Genomic DNA, 25,144 nt, shown 5'->3' on the forward strand with positions numbered 1-25,144 from the left:
TGCGTTGTCGTTGTATGCCCACTATTTTTTTTTTAGTTTATGGTAGTTTTTGCGCTGATGGGGTATCAAGGCAGACAAAAAGTAAAAAAAAAATGAAATAGCGCCTCGACAAAAAAAAAAAAAAAAAGTTGTTGCGATCAGGAACGTTTTCAAAGCCATTTTAGGAGCCTGCGGTGTTACCACAGGTGCAGGATTGAGAGCGTAACCCACGCACTTGAAGAGAAGGGGAAGCTCTCGTCTTATTGGAACTCTCTTTTATGGGTTTCCACGTCGCGATTGTCCTTCAAAATCAACTGTCATTTATTTCTCGCTCGTGGCTTTCAAGTACTGGAAGCCACGACTCGAGCCACAATAGTTTTGCGAAATCAAGGTTTCGCTGAAATGGATAACTCTCACGTACAGTTCGACGCGCAATACCTTTGCCGTATTGACTCGCGAGAGATGCCCCCAACACGGCTGAGTATGGCGGTGCTCCAGACCTAACATCTAAATTTTGTTGCCTTACCTGTTACTATTTCGCGCCCATTTTGAGCCATATCAAAATGAAAGCGCATGATGAAATAAAAGTCACACTCGTTTTCCGCTCGATGGAAATTTCACGCCAGCTCGCTGTCTTTGCTGGTACCTTGAGCGTTTCCCAGCAATGCGGAGAGTTAAAAAAACAAAAAAAGAAAAAAAAACGTACGATGGCATCCTTTGCGGGATGAGGACGATTCGTCACATGCGCATTCGTCACAGGACGATTGGTCACAGGATGATTCGTCACATAGGAACATTTGTCACAGGATGACTCGTCATGCGGGCAACTGGTCTCATTGATCGAGCAGGGGACGATAGTAAATTGTAAATTTCAACATCTGCCTACATACCCTGATGAGGAGTTTCACAATTTTCCACTGTCACGTAAACCAATGGTTATATAAACTAATATTACAATACTCATCCGCTTTTCCTTTCATTATATTACGGGTCTTCAGCAGGTTGATCTCAGTTGCAGGCTTGAACGAGCAATAATCCGACTGGCAGCCAAATTAGTTTTTAGTTTTGCCTTGCATACACCTATTCGACAAAACCAACAAGTATCGGAATTCCTTCTGCCGAATGTGTACGAGTACCCCTCGTGCAGCATCATGGCTCTCTCTGTTGCGATCACCTCCATCCTTTTGAATGTAGTTCAAAAATAGTCGCTCTTCTATGGCCTCCGCATTCACCGTTCAGGACGGACCCAGATAGCTAGAACGTCTGTTACAAATTCTTTGACCTCGAGAAGCGAAAGACATGCTAAGATAAGAGGTGACCGACTTTCTGAGGCCCAACCAACATTCAATGTTCGGGACCGAATCAGTAGCTAAAACGTTCCTTACAAATTCTTCGCCTTTGTCCGCCCGAACCAAATTGAACAATACATTTTTGGGGGGACGAACTATTGTGAGGCCGGTTGGCCGCGTGACGAGTCATCCTATGACGAATGTTCCTGTGTGACGAATCGTCCTGTGACCAATCGTCCTGTGACGAGTGTGCATGTGACGAATGGACCGTATCCCATCCTTTGCACACTCATTACTTCTATAACACTGAGCCACCTCGTATCCTTTTGTTTTTCTTTCATGGTACTAATTTCTTTCTGCGCATTACGGCTGTTACGACGCTAAGTCTGTCTGCCCTTCGAATTTAAACTTAGGCTCAGATCAGGGACGAACCAGTTTAAATCAGGAAAATATAATTAACACTGTAGCAAAGTAAATCTATCATATCGATCGGAAATACGATTTGGCACATTCCATCTGAACACATATTGTGCACAGCGAATGCAATAGCGAGTCAGCGTGCAAAACGCCGCCACACTGAGCTACCATAACATCTCAGCGATTTTTGCATAGCACCGAGCACGGAAAAGAGAAAACAGTTATTTATTCACATAAACGAAGCACATTTATTTAAAGGGACCATGAAATGACCTTTTTACTTTTTCCAGATAACTTTTACATTAAACCGTCAATGTTCACTGAATGCCGAACAGGCATCCGTTTTCGTCTCGGTTTATTAACTTTTACACAAAAAATTATTGAAACATCGACTTTTTCATTCTCTCCAACTGACCGCAAAAGAAGCCGTGACGTAGACCGTTTCCGGAACCGGAAGTTCTCTCGGCAGTAGGAGAATGGGAGTGTTAGCGGCAACGAGTTGGGGTGCGCCGGTAGGTTTTGCTGCGCTGATGTCACCGACGTATTTCCTGAATCGGCGCCTCTCATCGCCGCATCGCAGCTGAGCGAAATTCAATGAGATATGTTGCGCTACAGCGACAGCATGGGACTAGTCCCATACGCCGGTATGCCTGTTGGGAAGTGCAGCGAGTCTTGTCACCACCCCGTCATTGTTGGCAGAAGGGCCGGCCCGTGTCAGTCGTTTGCAAAGCGACGTAGATGGCGTTTTTCGCGGCCTCGGAGATGCAGGAGCGAGCCGACGTTAAAAAAGATACGTTTGAACTACGAGTGTCAGCAAGAGCCACGTAAATACCTGCTTACACTCGGAGCGGACGCGCGCGCTTGATGGAAGTCTTGTATTCGCGCTGTTGGTAAGCGCTTCGGGACCGTTCTTTTACGATTGCAACTCGATACTGACGCGACACTCGGCAAAGAAAGGTTGGACCGGGGTCGACAGTGACGTGCAGTCTGTCAGAATAAAAATGGCATACCAATAACAAAGTGTACATACCGTGTTACGAAGGCAATCCATACGGCGTTTATTTCAGCTCTATATCACACAAAACAAGAAGATAGAATCGACGAGAGTCCCTTTTCGACGAGTGTTCGTCAACACTGCCTCGGAAAACAAGGGGAAGAGATTGACCTCCTCACCTCTTAATCTAGAATTGAGGTCAGTGATCAAACTATAATACGGGAAGGGTCCACAAGGGTCGCGCGGGCATATTCCATTTAGCACGCCAGCCGGTCGTAGGCAGACGGTCTTGCGACGAAGCAACGCAGCGCCGAGTCGGAATGCCTGCTAGGCCTCTACGCTTCGTCGGAGTCGGTGAATCCAGCGTTCTTGTTCGTCGTGGTCTGTTTTAAGTACTGTTTTCTTGCTGCTTGAAGTCGGCACGCGCGGGAAGAACACGTAGAAAAATAAACGTTCAGTCAGTCAGAGTTTTGAGAGGAAGGAAAACAAAGAAAATAAATGTTCGTCGGTCACCGTCACCCAAGTAACTGGCGGCCCTGCCCTACTGCGCACGCGCAGTAGTTGCTTCGTTTACCACACGATAGATGGCGCTTGGCTCTCAGCATTATCAAATTTGGCAATTTTCGCCACACATCTCTAATTATGCTACAAAATGTGGATCTGAATATTATTTAACAAAACTTTTAGGAAACATTCGCCGGCTATTTATTGTTTACGATCGCGGTGCTGGTGAGGTAGGCTCTTACCCAATAGGCGATGTGGATTCGGCTGACGTGCACCGATTCTGCGTATGCATCGTAGTGAACAGGCGAAGGAAGGAAGGCGCAAAAGAGTCCAGTTTTCTTTTAAAAGTTCTATAGCAAATAATTTTTTTGGGCTCCCTATTTTTGTGTTTTTGTGTTTCTTTTCACACCTTTTACGACGTGCGGTGGATGAAACTCGATTTTAAAATCATTTCATGGTCCCTTTAAAGCCCGGACACTCCGTACGTCCAATCTAGCTAAGGTTATCAATAGACTCGACCATGTCATTTGTCGAAACAGATAAAAGACGTTGGCAAAAATGATTAGACTGAATAAGTCAATCTAACACACGTATTTTACCAACCGACGGTCGCGCGCCTTCAATACCCTTTCCAATTGTCATTGCGCACCTTGGACACACTTTGGGAAGCAATGCATATTTACATCGCCGCCCGAGGTCTCCATTAAACGTGTAGTGCTGACCCAAATAAAATGCTAACCTGACTCTCAATCGCTCACCGCAAAGGACGATTTCGAACAGGCGGTACTGTAGGTCACTTGAGATAAAAAAAAAAAGAAAAACAAGCTATAGAAACGAGCGTCGTAAAAAAGGGGACCGGCATTTTTATTCCTACCTCCGAACAGAAACGAGCGCCACCCACTGCATCACACAGCGCAGAGGCCGGACTCGGTCACCGCGCGTACATACCAAGCGCGCGCGAGGGATGCAGAAACTTCCTCCGCCGGGAGAACACGGCAGATTTCGGGATCTATTTCACGCAGCGGATAACGCGGGCCTTTTCACACCTCGATACTGGCGCCATCTAGAAGTTGCGCGTTCAACCACGTTTCGAGCCGCGCGCCATCTGGTGGCTGAAACGGACGAATAAATAGAGGTACCGCGCCCTCTTAAGCGGGGCTACCATTTCAAGGAGATAGCCTGGCACGCGACATTCGACACACGAATGTTTCGGTGACGACGAGCTAGGACGGTGAGTTACCGTGGTAAGCAAGGACACAAAGCTCGTCGTAACTAGCGTGCCTCAATGTCCTTCTGTTTAGGGTGATGCCACCCTTCGTAGTACCCGATGCCGACAGCACGCGCTCATGGAGAAAATACAAAGAAATGGACGAAAACAAAATATCGCCATAGCACAGTCAGCGCCGCAGACGCGTGCAGGGACACGCTCTTTCACGCGCTTGTGAACAAAAAATAAACGTGTGGGACAAAATGGCCAGATGTTTCCACCCTAAGCAAAGCGCACATGAAGGAACCCTAGTCGTAACGTAACGTAAGGAGTTGAGCTCAATTCAACTTTTCGCGCAGCACCGTTTTTTTTACGTTACGTCTAAGTCACCGAAACATTCGTGGCTCGAATGTCGCGTGCCAGGCTATCTCCTTGAAATGGTAGCCCCGCTTAATACGAAGCACAGATTTCGCGATTACCTTTCGTAACGTAACGTAAGAAAACGGGTCTGTGTAGGGTGCCTTCATGTGCGCTTTGCTTGGGGTGATGACATCTGACCATTTTGTTTCTAGCGCTTATTTATATTTTTTGTTCTGAAGCGCGTGAAAGAGCGTGTCCCTGCACGCGCTCGTGGCGTTGACTGTGCCACGGCGACATTTTGTTTCCTGAGATTTCTTTGTATTTTCCCTGTGAGCGCGTGCTGTCGGCATCGGGTACTACAAACAATGGCATCACCCTAAACAGACGAACATTGAGGCACTCTAGGTCTGTGCAGTGGCGTAGGCAGAGGGGGAGATTGGGGGGGTCAAAACACCTTACGGGGCCCCCGCTCGCTCCCCTGCTCACGAAGTCGGTTTTGCACGGGGCACGGAGCAACGGGGGAGCACGGAGCATCTCCAGCTTATATGCTTTCGGGAAATTGTTTGTGGGGTAGCAGGTGCTCAAATTGATAAATATATGCAATATTGCCTTATGTTTATTCGATGGGATGCAGAACTCAGATATATGGAGAACGGATATTTCGAAATATTTGTGAGGATGACAACTTCGAGACAAAGTATAACAAACTATCCTCACTGAAATACACAGTCCAATCAAACCGAAGTGAACAAAATAGAACGAACACACGGTGGTAATAGAAAACAGTGCCAGTGATGTAAGAAATAATCAATAGATTGCGAAAAAACAATCGCACTGTAAGCAACGGGTGGCGCTGCTCTCACGCACACCTCTTGTTATCAGAATTTCTTTCGACTAGAAATTACCGCGAATAAAAAGCGAACAAGTTTTATTAGAAAGCATTTTACAGGTTCTCTTTATCATCTCATTTATGCCAAGCGCCTACACAATAAAATGCAGTCGCCTGCGTTCACGGACAAAAATTTCCAGGACGTCCTCCGCTTGAAGTTTAATGTCGCGGTGAACGTACAAAAGCGCTATACTTCGTTTCAGCTTGGGTCCAGACGCAGCCGATGCTACAAGCGCCAGCTCCTGGCTTTCAGCGTCCCTGCCAAGCACGCGCGCTCGTGCAGTGCAAGCACTGTTCAGGGCCACATGCTGGTGCTTGTAGTATCGACTGCGTCTGGATTTAAGCTCAAAGTCGCTCATTCGAAGTGGACGCTCCCAGGTATGTTTTCAACTGTGAAGAGAACGAGCGCTCAGCTTCCGCCGTTGTTACGGGCAGAGTCGCTAGGATCTTGAGGAGACGACGGACGTTCTGAAATGGGGCCTCCGTACGGAGGGCGACCGCCGAGAGCGCAGACGTGACGGGCGCTTCGCGTTTCTTCCTCTTGCATTGGACGCCTAACATTTCCCTATTTTTGGCCAAGTTTCCCTCACTTTGCGAAAATCGTCGCTCACGGATGCGATCAAGTCCGTCTTGCTTTCTGCTTTGTATGTCGAGGTGGCATCCGATGCAATTCTTTATTAGATGAATCTCTTCGTTGCACGGAACATCAGAAACTCCCAAGAGACAAGCCTTCATATTCTCACTACGCATAGGCGCAAGGGTAGTCAAGTTTCTTTCCACGTTCGGAGTGTGGTTTGCGTGTTTGTGTTTGGTGTGTCGTGTTATTTCTCCGAGTGACGGAACGACGAGTTCGGACTGATCACTTCTCATCACCACGAGGATATGATGCTGCTGCCTTTGGACCACGCTGCACGATAAAACGGCCCGTGCAAAGATAACACTCTCTTTCCTTCGGCATCTGCACGAATTTGTTTAACCTTTAATAGATAATAGATTTTGGTTTTGTTATCGGTCAGAATTACTTTCGTTCTAAATATGGGCCCCTAGTGTTTGTGCGTGGTCGGTTGCTTCAATTTTTTAGTGTCGAGATTTTTTTTTTCTGTATAACTTTTTTTGTGTGTGTGAAAGTATAGCTATTTTTGTGTTTTGTCTGGCCTTCACGCGTTTATATTGCAGTGCTACCTCGAAAAGCGGAGGGAGTTGTGTGCTGTGAGGAAGCTTTCAAAGTTGGTGGGCCGCAAGTACGACGACATTAAAACAGTGAGCTGCCACGCCCGTATCCCTGTAAATGAAGCCTGCTCCGCTTTGAAAAATGACAATGCAGCGTTCCCCGTTTCATCTTAACAGCGCCTCCCTAATTTTTGCCTGAGCGTCCGTGTCGCGAACTGACCCTGCGTCATTGAAGGGGGGGGGGGGGGGGGGATACCGTTGAACCCCTCCCGAAAAAATAAAATCCTGGCTACGCCACTGGGTCTGTGTGAACGAGCCTTAAGAAAACGGGTCTGTGTGAACCAGTCTTTCTCACCGGGCGACTTGTCTCGCAGCTGAAGGTGAGAAATTTACCCAGTGCAGTACGAGTGCTAGCCTGGGGTCTTTAACGTGCACCACGCATGCAGTAGTGATACGCGACCGCACGCCGGTACGATGCTCATCCAGATCGAAACGGGCAAGGGTGGGGATTGAACCAGGTTGCTCGTCTAGCCTCTGCTACGCTGAAAACTGTAGTGGAGAAGCGTAATAACGCATGTTCGAAACGCGAGCCACAAATATTCTATTTTGCTCGCCTGGAGCGCTGCTCAAAACTTGAGAGCTACGGGCCTCATACCCCAAGTGCGAGAGCACAAGGTCGCTGCTTTGAAAATATTCTGCCGAAGAACGAGCGCTCGCGCTGGAAATGCTCCTCTCAAAGCCAGAAGTGCGGGCTAGCTCGTGCTTGTAGCTTTGGATGGAGTCTGAACTTAAGGGTGAAAAGAATACAATGTTGTACTGCACTGGCAAAATGTCTTATCTACAGCTGAGTCACCAGACGCTCAATGGGGTTGACAAACTTCTGGTTGTATTATGGCAGAACTGATTCCCTACATTCATTATATTTCTCAATCATTAGTGTTTGTCAAAATGTTCTAAAGTTCCGATTTGAGTAAGATTGACATATTTCCGTACACAGCCCGGTTATTTTTTTAATTGGAACATTACACGCTCGGGGACGCCAGAACAGCTGACTCTGGTGGGAACGGGTTCGAACACCGAGAGCCGGCGTAGGGCGTTCGCTTTCGAACAGCGGTAGAAGGGCAGCTAGCTTCGAGTCTACCCATTAATCATTCCAACCAGAGCTCGGTTGTTTTTTCTTACGCCCCTGCGCGCTTTCTTCTCCTCAACCTCAGTTTCCAACAACGCTACTAAATTACTTGGGTCATGGACTAATGGCGAATTCCACTGGTCGTTTTGGAGCGCGCCGGGATCGACTTTTCTGGAGCGAGCCTATTTCACTGGGCGATCGGGATTGAGACCGACATGTTTCACTGGTCGTTTTGGATTAGCTCCCGCTCCAGATCTCGATCTGGATCCGATGGCGAATTCCACTGGGCGTTTTGGAGCGCGCCGGGATCAGTTGACCAGATCCGGAATGGAGCTCACAATCCGAACAGGGTCGCGCCGGCGATGGATCCCCATGTGGAACATGACCACTGCTCCGGGATCGGCATTTGCCTTCATGTCATTCGACTGCCGGGGAATCCCCTTTCCGCGGCCGCCGCGGTCGTTTTGAAGACGTTTTCGCAATCGCGGTGCTAACACGTGTTCAACTACAGTCGGGCAACATGTTGCTGCCGCCCGGCAAGAGTGTTGCCCGATTTGTTGTCCGACAACCCTGTCACACCGTGCTGATGGCGAGGACAACACGGGGAACATTCCGCCATCTTGATTGTTTACCTTCGTTCGTGTGCGGCGCGGAATCGCTGGAAATGTGACTCTACAAAGCGCTAGTGCGTCCGAAGGGCCGGGAATTACTACGGTACGACATCAACCAGTGGCTGTAATTAGAAAACTTGACACGGGGAGTATTTTCCGCTCTTTATTTTATCGAGATGTTCTTCATTCGCTGACAAAGCAGATAGCCCTAACCGAGGAAAGTGACATCGCTGATATACAGGGTGTCACAAAAGAAAATTTACACGGTCTTTTTTACCGCAAAAATAAACTAGGCATCGCCGAACGCTCATTCTCCGCCCAAAGGTGGAGCTAGAGGTCACAACCAGATGCTAAGGTTTCAGCCCCATCCGATAAGTTAATCAAAAGTTATTCGTGATTTTCTGAAAATCTCAATGGGAAAATGGAGCCCATTTTCGCCCGTTTTCGGTTTCTGGTGCCATAGAGCCCCATGTGTTTGAGAACTCCGTCGGCCACCATTTTCCCATTGAAATTTTCAGAAAATCATTTATAACTTTTGATTAAGTTATCGGATCGGGCTGAAACTTTGGCATCTGGTTGTGACCTATAGCACTACCTTTGGGCGGAGAATGAGCGTTCGGCGATGCCTAGTTTATATTTGCGGTAAAAAAGACCGTGTAAATTTTCTTTTGTGACACCCTGTATGTTCGGCATTTACGCCACCGTATAAAGTGTTTCTGTCCGGTTCTTTCATGCAATTCCTATTTCTACTGTGAAATTGCGTTAGCACCGGCAGTACCCCAAACCGTCTTTTGTAACCTGTTGTTGAGCTGAACTGACAGTGCTCCAAAACTGCGACACCGGCACCATCGGCCTTCATAACAATCGGTGGAATAAATTGTTTTCAATGCTGTCTACTTGTCTACCGCCTGCTATGTGATCTATTCATTCCCCCAAAACGTCCTTGTTTTTTTGTTTTTTTCTTAAACAATTCAGCTGTCTGGTAGCGGCTGGTTCCAAGTTCCAAGCATCAACGTTTTTGAGATTGCGGCGCTAACACGTGTTCGACGCACGAGCGGCAGGAATGGCTCAGGAGCGTCTAGCAAAGATTGCCAGAATGCCCGTAGCGCGGCAAAATCTTTCTCTTCTCCTTCCTGGAAAACGAACCGGCTGTCGAGCCAAGGGGTAAGCAAGCGGCCATTACCATTTCTTCTGAGGCGAGATCAGGCGAGATGCCCGCGAGAAAGGAAGTCACGTGTGTGCGCCGAGGGCTGACCCGGCTGGCTTCCGGTTGAATCCGCCGAAATCGGGGGAGCGACTTTTCTCGGATCCAGATCGAGATATGGAGCGGGAGCTAATCCAAAACGACCAGTGAACAAGTTCATCTCGATCCCGATCGCCCAGTGAAATAGGCTCGCTCCGGGAAAATCGATCCCGGCACGCTCCAAAACGACCCGTGGAATTCGCCACGAGAAAAGTCGTTCCCACGATTTCGGAGCCCTCGGCGCACACACGTGACTTCCTTTCTCGTGGAGCATCTCGCCTGATCTCGCCCGTCTCGTCTCAGAAGAAGAAGAAGCACGTCGCGGGCTGGGCTCCTAGATTGTCTCGACATCAGAAGAATTCCTAATGGCCGCTTGCTTACCCATTGGCTCGACAGCCGGTTCGTTTTCCAGGAAGGAGAAGAGAAGGTATTTGCCGGCGCTACGGGCATTCCAACAATCGTTGCTAGAAGCGCCTGAGCCATTCCTGCCACTCGTGCGTCGAACACGTGTTAGCTCCGCGTAGCGAAAACGTCTTCGAAACGACTGCGGCGGCCGCGAAAAGGGGATTCCCGGGCAGTTGAATGACGGGAAGGCATCCGCCGATCCCGGAGCAGTGGTCATGTTCCACTGAGGATCCGTAGGTGGCGCGACCCCGTTCGGATCTTGTGCTCCAATCCGGATCTGGTCAACTGATCCCGGCGCGCTCCAAAACGCCCAGTGGAATTCGCCATAACTGTCAAGCTTATTTCTAATAAGCTGAGAGAGAGAGCCAGCTTGCTGTAGCTCTTTTAGAGCGCAGCTCTTAGGGGCCCGTTTCCGGCTTGAGCGGCGTCGCCGTCGCCGTCGCCGTCGGCGTAACCGCGCGGTGCATCATGGGAAATGTCCCATAATGCACCGCGCGAGCCCCCCACCGGGGTCACGTGACCTCGTGGGGGGCACGTGACCCCCCGAGGTCACGTGACCCCGGTGCATCATGGGAAATGTCCCATAATGCACCGCGCGAGCCTCCCACCGGGGTCACGTGACCTCGTGGGGGGCACGTGACTCCTCTGAGGTCACGTGACCCCTCATCGAGGTCGCGTGACCCTCCGATTACGTCATCGTCACTGATGACGTCACCGGCATCCACATCGTCATCATCACTGATGACGTCATCAATGATGACGTCACCGGCATCTACATCGTCATCGTCATCATCACTGATGACGTCACCGGCATTCACATCGTCATCGTCATCATCACTGATGACGTCACCGGCATCCGCATCGTCATCGTCATCATCACTGATGACGTTACCGACATCCGCATCGTCATCGTCATCATCACTGATGACGTCATCAGTGACGTCACTGATGTCGTCACCGGCATCCACATCGTCATCGTCATCATCACTGATGACGTCACCGGCATCCGCATCGTCATCGTCATCATCACTGATGACGTCACCGGCATCCGCATCGTCATCGTCATCATCACTGATGACGTTACCGACATCCGCATCGTCATCGTCATCATCACTGATGACGTCATCAGCGACGTCACTGATGACGTCACCGACATTCGCATCGTCATCGTCATCATCACTGGTGAAGTCATCAGTGACGTCACTAATGACGTCATCGGTACCCGCATCGTCATCGTCACTGATGACGTCATCAGTGACGTCAGTGATGACATCATCGGCATTGGGGGTCACGCGACCCCCAAGGTCACGTGACCCCCCAAGGTCACGTGGCCCCCCCTGGTTAGTTTAACCCCCCCCCCCCCAGTGCCCTTCTCTCCTCCTCCTCAAGAGCTGCGCTCTAATTCGGCGTTACAGGGAGTTGTAAGCGGCTTTCACTTTTTTTAGCTCACAAACAACAACAAAGAAGTCTAAAACAAAGAGTCGCGCGACTTGCCACTTGCGGCTTGCATTACGCAGCAAGCAGGCAGGCGCGAGAGAAGTCGGTTCACGTGGTCATAAGTGCAGCCATAGCCTCCTCTATACTCACAAAGCCTGGCAGTTCGACGACGAAGCCATAGAGTGCGCGGTCGTACACTCTAAGAAAAAATGGAGGAAAAAAGTAGCAACGGCGGGTCTTCCTCCCTTCTACTGACGCGCCCCCAAGCGGACACAAGAAACAGGGAGGAACGAAACGTTTTTCTCCTTCTCCAGGCAGACGGGAGAAAGCTTTCGCCCTCCCGACTCATCTTCTTTCGGTTTCGTTTTTCGAGCACGTCGCGCACGTTGTTTAATAAATTAATGTTGAGTTGATTAAAATTCAGCGGCAGCGAAGGCCGCCTGTAATTCCGTCTTCTAATCCAAACGTGCTGAACATTTCGGTTGCATTGACGTTTTCATCACTAATTTTATCAAACGAGCAAACGAAGCCGCTAGAAACAGCCAAGTTCCGGAGCAATGCCAGCAGCGCCACGTACACTGGGGGATGGCCGTCTCCGGAATGCGGGTGCGGGACTCGCGCGGCACGGAACTACAGTCATTACGGTAGCGAAACCACGCGGAACTGTGACGACGTTTTCGACGTTATGGAAACCGCAGGAACTGCGTCCAAGACAGGCAGGTTTTGCTGCCGGCTGCCTGGGTGCCTTCCGTCCTGAGTTCGGTTCTTTTTTCCGATGCCCAGTGCAACCGGCGTTCAACGTGGTTCTGTACTTGTGCGTGTCAGCAACATAGCTGCAACATCGTGATGGCAGTGTTGTGGGTTGTGAACAGAACAGTGGAATTATCGCCGATGTGACCGTGTGTTCGCGTATCAGTGGTGTAACAAGATGAGATCGTAAACTGTCGGGCATTGATGCCGTTGGTCGGGCCGTGATCGGAGGGGGCGGGTGTCGCAGGTTGACATTGCGCTTTACATTAAAAAGTTTAATACCACTTGAGGGATTACGTGCAATAGATCAACGTGCGGATAGTCATGTTGGAACGCTGGTCTGAACAGTAGAAGCTCCTATCGCTATCGTACAGTGGCCAATTTGACTGGGAATAGACCCTTTCCGGAATTCAGTCTGGCCACTTTGATCACTATCATCATCATGTGAAAACGTCATATGCGCTATACTAATGGCGGCCTTCTGTTTACTTACTACAGGAATGAGTTGAGCTAGTTACTGATGAAGGAAGAAGTTGAAGATGCTCCTAAGCAGATGATTCGAGGCCCTCTACATTCTAGGTGTTAGCGCGACGTGAAGCAGGAATTTGACTCAAGAGCTGCGTAAGCGTTCATTCCTAACTCAGTCCCAGTCAATCTGTTAGTAGCACTCACTCGGCTTCAAAGCCCCTTGATGTACAGGACTCTATCAAGGCGCCTATGTGGGTTGGCGCTTCGTTCCGACTGGCTGCGTTTGTTTCGCCATCGACACTATGAGAGACTGAAAAATAATCTTAGTGAAGTGCACATTTTCGTTTACCGTTGACCTTTAAGTGACGGTGCTTCATTAAATACTGCAGGCCACAGGTTCATTGCCGCGATTAGTATAGTAAAAGGTAAACCGCCATTTGAGTCACCAGATGGCACTGAATTCCGGAAAGGGTCTATTGTCTCGACCCCGAGAGCGATTGCGCTCTGGGGCAAGGACTGAACAGTACGAAATCGTGACGGAAAGTACGTATATTTACAGTATGGAATTTCGGCATTAAAAAACAATAGTCGGTAAAATCGAAAAAAAAAAAAGCTACCCTTTATTTTGCTGTTTAAATATACTACGGTTCCTGGAGAAACTGCCCTCCAAGTGGCGCGCTGGGATGAGCGCTAGACGTTTTCGGGCTCGACACTGCGTAGCTCCGTAACACCTGCCGCAAGTCGCGGCTTTGACTGCATTCAAGTTGATCGAAAAGCGATTTCTCAGCCCGTGAAGCATCACTTCCAGCTGAGTGAATATCCGCTCTACAGAGATTAATTCAAGACGGCAATTGCAGCTTTGCGCGAACATCGCAAATAGAAAAACCAATAGAAATACAGGCTACGGCGTGCCGTGTGGGGAAACAAACTCATCGCTTCGAACCGCATTGAAGCGGCTTGATTTATTGGCTTTCAAATAATTACGGCATGATCGAGCGTTTACTTTTTAATAGGAGATTAATCCCCTGAGCCATTCAAAATACTTTCAGAGGTATGACATTGCTGGGAAAAAATCAACATGCTGGGAATATTTTTTTATTGCTTAGGGAGTCACCGAAAAGTTCCGTACGTTCCTAACGACAAATATAAAAGACGGAAACGCAGTGCACGGGTGTAGTGTTCGGGTTAGTGTGGTGTTCCGTTGTATTAATATTTGTGTGTGTCGTGTATGTGCTCAATGTATGTTCACCTGATGCTTGTAAGAAGCGTAATGTGTGTATACTGTGCATAGTAGGGATCCCCAAGCGCAGTAGTGGCCTAAAAAGAGCAAATTATTTTTTGTAGAACATGAATGGGGCGGTACCTAGCGCCACCTAGCCCAGCTACCTGCAATTACTCTGCTTTACCCACCCCGCCATCTGGTTGCTAGAGATTTAACTTTTCACGCCACGTGATAAACAGCGGCTTCGAGTTCGTTCTTTCGAGAGCGGCTTTTGGTTTCGCGGATTGAGTTTGCCCTTCTCTGTGATATGCGGTTGACGAAGGAATCGTGACTCGAGGAACACCAAAGGTAAGACGCAAAGTGCGCGAAGTAACCGGGTATCGGCTGTCTCCGTTTAACATCGCAGTGCTGTCGACGAGAAGACTGAGTAACTGCTTTCGAAACGCAAGTTTCTGTACCTGTAGGGGAATCTGGCTTCGGAAATAAACACAGTTTGCGGAAAGCTCGTGTTGCGCTTTTATTTGCTGCTGCTCTCGTCCCGTACGAGAGACGTAGCGTCCTCGTCAAGCCTTATTGGGCTCGATTTGCTCGATTCGGGGCCGCCATATTGAGATGCAAGCGACGGAGGAACTTTGCTCCCCTGCTTCAGGGACGAACGTTTCTCCCTTTCTAAAGGAACATAGGTTACAAGACCGTTCCTCCCCGAAGGGACGACTATCCATACCCTTTTTTCTGAGAGTGTAGATTTGGAGCGCGACAGTCTGGTACCACTGGTATTCAGTGTCTCTGGTATTCAGCGTACAGCTTCTGCAGCGGCGAGGACCCGGGGCGTGGTTTTCAAACCCGACGAGAAAAGAAACGGTAGCCCGAAGAACGCGAGAAGCACGAGCGGTCATTCCATCGCTCGGGAGAAATGTGTTTCGGCGTCTCGCCGCAGCGGGGCGCCCGTTACATGCCTGTCCTCTCATCCGTTGTCTGCCGCTTTACCTTTCACCTTCCGCGGTCGCGCCTCATGGCAATCTGCCAGGCTTTGTCAGTGTAGAGGAGGCTATGGTGCAGCGTAGACTAAGGGTCAGCAACTATGTGTCTCATCTGGGTGTATTGAAAGAAGACCTGCACTGCTGTGGGTACGCGACCATTCACGCTGGCGGATGGAAGGCTGTGCAGAGATCGTCTGATTTGGCAAGGCCACCTTTTGCACAATGACGATCTGTGAAGGCGTGGAATTTTGAAGTACGCATGTTCAGTCAATTACCTGTTCCATGCACATGCTGGATTAACAATAGCCATACTCGTGAGCATGCTAAGAATGCGGCAAATAAACATCCCCACGTACCTGCCACGGAATCGAATTTCACCTCGGACCAACCAGGAAAGGCCATTATGGTCGTTTTTCCCGGGTGTCTGCTTTGTGTGTTACCGCTGCTTCTATAGGAAGCGAGCAAGCCGGCCGTGTCGCGGCGGTCGCCCATTGTTCGCCGCGACCTGGCGGTAGCCGCCGCAGGAGCATCGGGCAGCAATGGCGACGAACAGCACGGCGGACAGTGTCCCCGTCGTGATTACGACGGAATTTAAGGCAGTTACGAGTTCGGAAAGTTCCTTCGGAAGCCGGTGCCGCCGGCTCAGAATCACCGCGAAGTAATAGCAACGAACAGCACAGAGGACAGTGGGCGACTAGGAGTCCGGAAAGCTTCTTCGGTAGCCGGTGCAGAATCATCGGGGGGAAGCAGTGGCGATTAGCAGCACAGCGGACAGTGTTCCCGGAGTGATTACGACGGGGTTTAAGGCGGTTACGAATCCAGAAAGCTTCTTCCGTGGGGCCAATATGACGAAGAGAAAACTGTTTCATGAATCTGGCCGCGTGTGCGACGTAAAGGAGGTCTGTTTCGACGGACAAGTGGATGTCACGGAGCGCCGTACTCTGCAAACAAAATTAAGCGCGCCCGCAAAAAAATTTTGTTGGCGTTGAGTGGACCGCGGTAATTATGTACGTTTATTTCTGAATCAGCTTGACAATAACTGGGCGATTTTTTTTCGCGCCGTTCCGCGATTCTCTTTACTATCTTCCTGTAGGCTGATGGAAACATCCAACGGTAGGCTTAGGAGGGCGACCACATTCCGCTTCTCGATTCCGGTGAAGTATTTGCTGCATACTTTAGAGTTTGCCGTCGGTGTCGATGCTGTTCCATCGTCGCTAGAAGAGAAAAAAAGTTAATTGTATTATTCGTCAGCAGCTTAAACAAAGTGAACTGGAAGGTAAGAAACACCACTAACCTGTATGGACGCACAAGTCGTACCCAGGTCGCGCAGTACTCCGCCTCGTACGGCATCGAAGGGACGATGTAGTACTTCGTGCCGTGCGCGATCTTGCCGACCACGCAGCAATTGTTGCGGCTTTCTTGGTGCGGAATAGCCATCTCAGAAATTACAGCGCTAACCCACTACAACGCACAACCAACGCAGCGACTGGCAGAGGATGCCCGATGCAACGGACCCATTTGCCGCTAGGGGCGCCCTGGTCGGGGCTTGAATTAGATCCGCACGGTTCCTATAGACCAGTGTCCTCGCCAATTCCAGGGTGCCGCCATGTTTATCAACGCTCGCGCCACCACGCGGAGAGAACTGGCAGGCAGGAGGGGGGGCTGCGTTGGCGGCGTCGCTTTGGGGAGCTGGATGCGGCAGGTTGTCCGAATGCACCGGCACATCGGGAAAGATGTCTTCACCAGAAGCCTCCGCGGCCCGTTCTTCAACAGATAAGATGTCGCGAACATTCGAGAACCCATCTCGATCAAGAAAACAAGAGAAAACCTTTCTTGTCTTAAATGTTCTCGGTGTCTGCTGACCCTTGACATCCGCGTTTCAGTCCGGGTTCATTGCGTAGTAAATATTTCGCTACCGCTTTCTTGTAGCTTTCAAATGCTTGATTGTTGGCTTCTTGTATACGACATTACATTCGTGGCACGTTTGAGACCGATTTTCGCGACCTGCTTGCCTTTCTGCGGCAGCGCGGCTCTGCCGAGCCGAAATAAGTGGGAGGCGTTCACTTGATCGAACGCCGTTTTAGCGAATGAAAACTAGACCACGACGTTTCATCGAATGACGAGCGAATGGGTCTGGTTACATAGACAGCTCGGATTAGCTTTCTTTTGTAATGTGGCGCCTTGTCTGCCGCTGCGAAGCGGCGTAAACGAGGGCTCCAAGTATGTTATTACGCGTCCCCCCCCCCCCCCCCCCACACACACACACACACACTGCGAGCGTCTGGGTTCGAAACTATTAATTGCCAGTTCTAGAGGATGGTACTTACTTGATGTGGGAGCTGGAATTCTACGAGGTACCTGTTGTGTATATAATCTTTACATAATATATACATTACAGCATACAGCGGGCACAACCAATACCACCTAGAAGACAAGGCCTGCGCATGACGTTTCGTTAGTAGATCCCCGACCCGCCCCACGCGGCAAACAGCCCGAAGCTTGACGAGAGTAGAGGCCGCGTCGCAACTACGTCGCATTCACTTGCGGCCGCAGCTGTGTGTGTGACTGCTGAGCGCGAGCTGATAGCGAGCTTCCAGTGCATTTGCGACGGGCACGCGAACGCTCCCTCGGCCAGGAGCGCGAGCGAGCACGCGCTCCTGGCTTTGAGACGCGCATTTCTAGCGCGCGCGCTCGTTCTGCGGTAGAACGCTTCGAAACAGCTACCCGAGGTATAAACAGCGCCCTCGAAAATGGCGTCCAGCGTCAGCGTCCAGCGTCCAACGAAGGGCTTTACAGCCCTTCGCGCAGCAGTAAGGCAATTTCGCTCATGCATTTGACGCTCCACGTGAACGTCTAACTTCATCGTATGCTATTTGCAAGAGACACTCGGCGTGAGCATCTGTTTCATTATCTGTTACACAAACCACTGAAGCAGGCGATGGAGCAGACGATGTAGCAGACGATGTTGCTCATCCGGGCTAGCTAGGGGGCGCTGAGGGGATCTACTAGTGATGACGTTTAGAGGAGGAAACGCGCAGGCCTTGTGTTCTAGGTGGTATTGGCACAACCGACCGGGTTGGGGCCAGAGCAGTCGAACGTCTCGTGCCTGCGCGCGTGTACCAGTTCACCGGCATCCCTGGATATCCTCGGTTGCCAACACACAACATCCCTCCCCCCTAGGTCACATAGTCCTTTAGGTAGTCGGGACGTCGCCGTTGTCGCTGGGGACGATTTGACTGTTCTTGCGCAGGCGCTGAAGTTGGCAACACTGTTTGGTGCCTCGGTTCATGGGGTGAAGCAGGTGAACGTAGTGGGGAAGCTGGAGGTGTTGCCACTGGGGTTGACTCCTCAGGGAAGTCCGCTTGACTCGTAGATGGTGGGCACTCTTCCACCGATTCATTCCTAAGCGATGGCTCGCTTGGTAAGGAGAGCTGCTGAGGTGACAGCTCTGTCGTAGGCTCCTCCTCGTCCAGGTATGTGCTCCACTCCCGTCTCCGGATTTGGTCCACGTGCCGCTTCCAGAAACGACCGTCGATGGTGCGAACCTTGTAAGACAGCGGACCGGTGATCTCAGTGATGATACCGGGTAGCCACTTGGGGCCTGCTAAATAATTGCGGATGAAGACTGGTTCTCGCGGCTCGAATTCACGTACACCTTGTCTTCCCCGCAGCGCTTGTTCCTCTTGCTTGTCCACCATCTCTGCTTGTAGGTCTGGGTGAAGCCGGTCCAGTGCAGTACGGAGTCTCCGACCCATCAACAATTCCGCCGGACTCTTTCCGGTCGTTGAGTGCGGGAGAATATGCTGACTCAAAAGAAATCGGGCCAACTTGGTGGCCATGTCGCCTCCTTCCATGCGCCTGAGGACTTGTTTAGTTTCTTGGACCATGCGCTCCACTTGGCCATTTGACGATGGATGATATGGCGCCACCTTAACGTGCCGGATCTGGTTTCTCTGCAAAAATTCTTCAAATTCTTGTGAGACGAACGCTGTCCCATTGTCCGAGACTATAGTGTCGGGAACACCGTGTGTTGCGAACAGCACTCGCAACCTTTGACACACTGCTGCTGACGACATGGATGCTATCTGGATGACTTCCAGCCATTTCGAATGCGCATCCACCGCCAGAAGAAAAACCTTTCCTTGGAAGGGTCCTGCAAAATCGATGTGGATTCGGGACCATGGGTTTCTGGCAAATTCCCACGGATGCAGTCTTGCACGTGCAGGTTGCGGCCTTGTCTCCTGGCAGGGCAGGCAGGTTCGGACCTTCCTTTCGATATCTTGGTCGATACCCGGCCACCAAACTGTGCTTCTGGCAAGCGCCTTCATGCGGACGATCCCGGGATGCGTGGTATGCAGCAGCTCCAAAACCTGGTCTCTCGCTTGCTCTGGAATGATGACTCTACATCCCCACAGCAGGCATCCCCGATACTCCGACAACTCGTGCTGCCGTCGAACAAATGGCTTGAACTCGTCCGGCAGCCTGCCTTGAGGCCATCCAACCCCCGTCCAATGTCGAACTCTGGACAAGGTTGGGTCGTTCCGGGTGCATCGGGCAATCTTCTGGGCATCCCACGGAATCTCCGGCGCAGTCTCCAGCATCCGGACTTCAAAAAGTTTCTCGTCAGTTGAGCTGTCTTCCACAGTTAGAGGCAGTCGACTCAGTGCATCCGCGTTCCTGAGCTGATGAGCAGGCCTGTACTCCAGCTCGTAGTCGTAAGCCGACAACATTAACGACCATCGCAACATCCTCGGCGACAGCACTTGAGGCATCGGTTTTGCGTGATGCAAGAGTCCCAGTAGAGGTTTGTGATCGGTCACGATCCGAAAATGCCGACCGTAGATGAACTTGTGGAACTTTCGTATTCCAAAACCTATCGCCAGAGCTTCCCGGTCTGTCTGTGCGTAGTTCCTTTCGGCAGCTGTCATAGTTCGAGAGCCATAGGCTACCGGTACCTCCCGGCCTTCGCTATCAACGTGGCTGAGTACCACCCCAAGTCCGTACGGAGAGGCATCACATGCCATGACTAGTGGCTGGTGGACACTGTAATGGGCAAGGACGTCCGAAGACTGCAGTAGCTGCTTGGCCCGCAGAAAAGCCTCTGCTTCCTGCGTAGTCCATCTCCACTTATGGCCGTTGTCGAGCAGCCTGTACAAGGGCTCCAAAGTGTGTGCCGCTCCCCGTAGGAACCTGTTGTAGAAGTTGAGTGCCCCCAGGAACGCTTGCAACTCCTTCTTGCATTTTGGCTCGGGTGCCCCATGGATAGCCTTGACCTTGTCGTCTGTCGGCTGTATTCCTGCCTTGCTGACCTTGTATCCTAGGAATACTTCATCCACTCCAAAAACGCACTTGTCCCTTTTTAGCCGGACACCGTCGTCTTGAATTCTTTGAAGCACAGCTTGCAGACGGGTGTTGTGCTCGGCTTCATCTTTACCGCCTACCAGGATGTCATCAAGAAAAACTTGCACCCCTTCCAGCCCTTGCAGCAGCTCTTCCATGTACCTCTGAAAAATAGCGACTGCAACAGCTACTCCGAACTGTAGGCGCGTGACACGGAAAAGTCCACGGTGTGTGGTGATGGTGAGAAGGTCAGCTGTCTCACTGTCAACTGTCAGCTGCAGGTACGCTTGGTCTAAATCAAGCTTGGAAAACCTTGCACAGCCTGCCAGCTTCGCGAAAAATTCCTCAGGTGTGGGTAGGGGGTAGCTTTCCCAACGGACCACAGGGTTTACCGTACTCTTGTAGTCGCCACAGATTCGCACTGTGCCATCCTTTTTTACCACAGGTACTATTGGAGTCGCCCAACTGGAATGTCGGACCGGTTCCAAAATGCCTTGCCTGATGAGCTTGTCCAAGGCTTCATCCACTTTTGGTAGTAAGGCAAAGGGAACTGGACGGTTTGAAAAACTTGGGCTGGGCAGTCGGTTCCACTTCGACTCGAACTGGTGGTCCCTTGCTCTTGCCTAGACCTGGTTGGAAAACGTCGGCGTGACGACTCAGCACTGCTGCGCTGGACGGGCTCTGATTGTTCGTTGCTTCTTCCAGCTGATTGACTCTCAGCTCAATCCCAAGAGCCTTGAACCAGTCTCGGCCAAGCAAGCCTACGCCTGCTCCCTTGATCACGACGAGACGCAGTCGTTTTTGACGCCCTTTATAGGTGACTTGGACCATCACGGAGCCTAGCACCTTCAATTCCTGCTGGTTGTAAGTGCGAAGACGTAGTTCACACGGTCGCAGCTTGTGCTTGGACAACCGCAGCTGACGCATAGTTCTCTCGTTGATCACGGAGCACACCGCTCCTGAGTCGACTTCCATCTCGAGAGGGTTCCCGTTCACTTCTACGACCACGCGGATAGCAGGTTCCTCGGCAGTCATTTGGAAGATGCCGAAAACATCCGCTGTTTCACTGTCGCGCCGCCGGCCGTTCTGGCGGCTGCCACCTGTAGGCCTAGGCGTCGGTGAGGACTGTTTCGCTTTTCGTCGACAAACTTTCACGATATGGCCCCGCTGCTTGCAAAAGTGGCACTGTGCGTGTCGAAAACGACACTCGTCTGGTGCGTGTGACCCTCCACAGCGAAAACACTTGCCAGCGTCTTGCTGTGACTTCGACGCAGTCCTTTCTCTTGCTGCCTCGGCATTAGGCTTAGCTCTCGGAGCCATTTGCTTACCAACACGACACACATCGCTGGTCTCTGCGGACGCCCCCCTGATCTTTTCTGTCTGGTGGTGGGCGTACTCTGCTGCTATCGCCTTCTCTTTGGCCACCGCGAAGGTTAGTTCCGGCTCGGAGAGAAGCCGTCGCTGAAGGGACTCTTCCCGGAGGCCGCAGACTAACCTGTCTCTGAGCATGTCGTCCAACGTTGGCCCGAAAACGCAGTGCTCCGACAGCCGACGAAGCTCGGCGATGTAGTCGGCGATACTTTCTCCTTGACGCTGGTCGCGCTTCCCGAACTGGAAACGCTGAACAATGGCGGACGGCCTCGGGTTGAAGTGGGCCGCCAGTCGCGAGACGATGTCGTCGTAGCTCGTCTCGGAAGGTAGAGCCGGTGAGCAGAGTGAACGAACGATGGCGTACGTTGCCGCCCCGCAGACCGTGCACAGGATTGCACGCTTCTTCTCGGCTGACTTGATCTCATTAGCGATAAAGTAGAACTCAAGTCTTTCGTGGTACAGTGGCCATGTTGCACCGGTGCTCGGTGCGAACTCTTCAATGCCGCCGAATGCCGGCGCCGCTGATGCCTTTGCTTCTGCCATGGCGCCGTGAACGGCGCTCTAGAAGGTCTTCCGCCGCAGGTTGACTCCACTTCGTCGCCAATGTTGTGTATTTAATCTTTACATAATATATACATTACAGCATACAGCGGGCACAACCGACCGGGTTGGGGCCAGAGCAGTCGAACGTCTCGTGCCTGCGCGCGTGCACCAGTTCACCGGCATCCCTGGATATCCTCGGTTGCCAACACACAACAGTACCAGGAGACACTATCGGGCAACGAAGCACGGTGCCTGTGAGGACGGAGTCTAGGAACGCTACTGATTAATATTGTGACAGGCGATCAGTTATGATAGCAGACGAAACTTCGACTCGTTTGTTCAGAAGTTCGCGGTGATATTTTATTAGCCCTCGTTTCAGCACACCAAGGATCTTAGGCAGTGAAATTCACATCACGCAGGCTCGTCCGTCGTAGTCAAATGAGCGCAGTCGACGATGAGGTGTAATGAGCTACTAAGCTTCACAAGGAAAATGCGCGTGAGAAAGAGTTTTGAGGAAGTCCAAAACACCGATCCAGCAGACGCACGTACGTGCGTTTACTCCGGACTTCATGAACCCGACGGCGCAAGATCAAAGAGCACCGCCGCCATCGCCACCCGGTTTTCTCTGCACTTTGCGCGACGACGGCACTGCAACGGAGGGCACTCGCCTCGGCGTTAACAATCCGCGAAATAGATTAATTTCCCACTCTTGAAGCCATTCCAAATGACAAATGAAAATACCTCGGCGTTGTTGAACATCTGACGACGCAACCAGCACAACTGTGCCGCTGGCTGCGTGAGCCTGACACAACTGTGCCGAGCGCCTGCTCGGCACCGTTGTTGCTTGTGAAGGCCTGCTTATTTGTAGTTGAGACGATGATTCCACATCTTTCGCGGTGCTTGCAATAACTTCGAAGGGCAGGGGAACCTTCTCACGAGGACGTTGAAGACACTCAACACCGGAGCCACCAAAGCAATCGCACAAACCGTCGTCATGTTTGCTTCTTCTTCGTCACTCGCGGCGCGGTCAACTCGTCGCGAGATGTTTTCTGGCTCGGCTAGATGGAAACCAAAACAGCGGCAAAGTGGCGTATGGACACACGGCTCTCACATTACGGGCACTATACTTACATACCGCGGTAAACAGGACCGATGCCGGCGAAACGGCAGTCGGCACACCAGCGAAGAAGCCCTCAACGGGAAGCGGCGGCGCAGGCCGACGCAGCCCCCCCTTCCCGTGAGCGTCTGGGTTCGGGATTATTGTTCGCTTTTGCTCCTTGCGATCGAGGTTAAAAAGAGCACTTTCGGACAAAGCAACCGTATGGGGCTGCTTCGAAACAGTCGCTCTTCCGTCGCCGACGCATGATGACTTTTTTCTTTAAACTTGAAGGTTCCCCTTCAAGGGGAGCCTTGGCGACGGCAACGGCTTTGTCGATGAATGTAGACCATTTATGGTCTACATCTGCACGTTTTTATTTGTTACAATACATATCCTTGTTGATCAAACTGTATTCCCGAGGCTTGCTGCCCGTTGAAGTTTATGTCTCTCGAAATAATTGTTAAGACAAATTATTGCTGTAATTTAAACTTAAAACAGATACATAGATTAAACCAACAAAAAATATTAACAGAAAAAATAATATTTTTACTTCTCGTAGGATATTCAAAGAAACAACGAGACCAGCTGATATATTCCCGATTCTCCATGCAAATAGAGGCGTTAATTATGCCTAAGAGGCCTGTGAATGTAAAGTAAGTCAATTGATATCTGTTGATTAATCATTGTGTTTGATTTGTGTTTCCTCCATACTTTGGTGACAGGCAAGTACGTTCCCGCCATTGGACACGCCATCGACACTGCCGTCCAGCCACGGGTCAAGATCAACCTCAAGGGAATCGCCGTTGGCAACGGCTTTGTCGACCCCGTAACGATGCTGGACTACGCAGACTACCTGTACGGAATCAGTCTGGTGGACAGGAAGCAGGCAGCCGTCATACGGCAGAAGACCGACGCCGCCATCGGCCTGATCAAGCAAGGACGCTATCTGGAAGCCAACGACGCCATTTCTTCGGTCTTCGACGGCAGTCCGAGCCTCTACACTAATTTCACCGGCTTTACCAATTACTACAATTACCTCCTTACCAAGGCGCCCGAAGATCAGGCCTATTACGTTCCTTTCCTTCAGACAACTCGAGTGCGCAAGTCGATACACGTCGGGAGCCTCCCCTTTAACGACTCTAGCGACAAGGTGTACAATGACTTCTATGCGGATCAGATGGTGTCTGCCAAGCCGTTGTTCACCCCTTTGCTGGAGAAGTACAAGGTCCTCCTGTACAGCGGTCAGCTGGATATCGTCGTTGCGTACCCCTTCACTGAGAACTTCCTCGCTTCCCTCAATTGGACCGGGGCAAGTGCTCTCGCGGCTGCCTCCATACAGGTCTGGAGGACTCCCGGAGGAGGGGACGTCTACGGCTACGTGAGACAGGCGGCCAACTTCACCGAGGTCCTTGTCCGAAACGGAGGGCACATCCTGCCGTACGACCAACCCGATGTGGCATACGATATGATTACAAGGTTCATAGACGGCAAGCCTTTCGTTTGAAATGCGCTGAGGATATCACACGAGTAACCGGGCCCTCCGCGCCCGACTCTTGCAAGCCTTAATAAATACGAATGAACATATCAAATTATGAGTGCTGGTTATTATCCTGTACAATCCGCGGGACGACTAGCCACAAAAACTGTCATTCACTTTATTTCTCTGTCCCTCAGTCGTATGTTGCACAATTATGAAGCCTGTTCACCGATTATTTGTCAACGACATTTAATCAATTA

General features: G+C 50.9%; 1 protein-coding gene across 1 annotated transcript in view; it reads left to right on the forward strand.

Annotated features, from left to right (window-relative positions):
• Positions 1 to 24,911, forward strand: part of LOC8037139 (venom serine carboxypeptidase-like) — a 99,300-nt gene extending 74,389 nt beyond the window's left edge. Inside the window, exon 3 of the mRNA XM_040211007.3 lies at positions 24,130 to 24,911. Within this exon, the coding sequence (XP_040066941.3) occupies positions 24,130 to 24,911 (782 nt within the window). The remainder of the gene's footprint in view (positions 1 to 24,129) is intronic.
• Positions 24,912 to 25,144: the final 233 nt, after the last annotated feature.

The sequence above is a fragment of the Ixodes scapularis genome, unplaced genomic scaffold (genome assembly GCF_016920785.2).
Source record: "Ixodes scapularis isolate PalLabHiFi unplaced genomic scaffold, ASM1692078v2 PGA_scaffold7__128_contigs__length_106722199, whole genome shotgun sequence".
NCBI lineage: Eukaryota > Metazoa > Arthropoda > Arachnida > Ixodida > Ixodidae > Ixodes > Ixodes scapularis.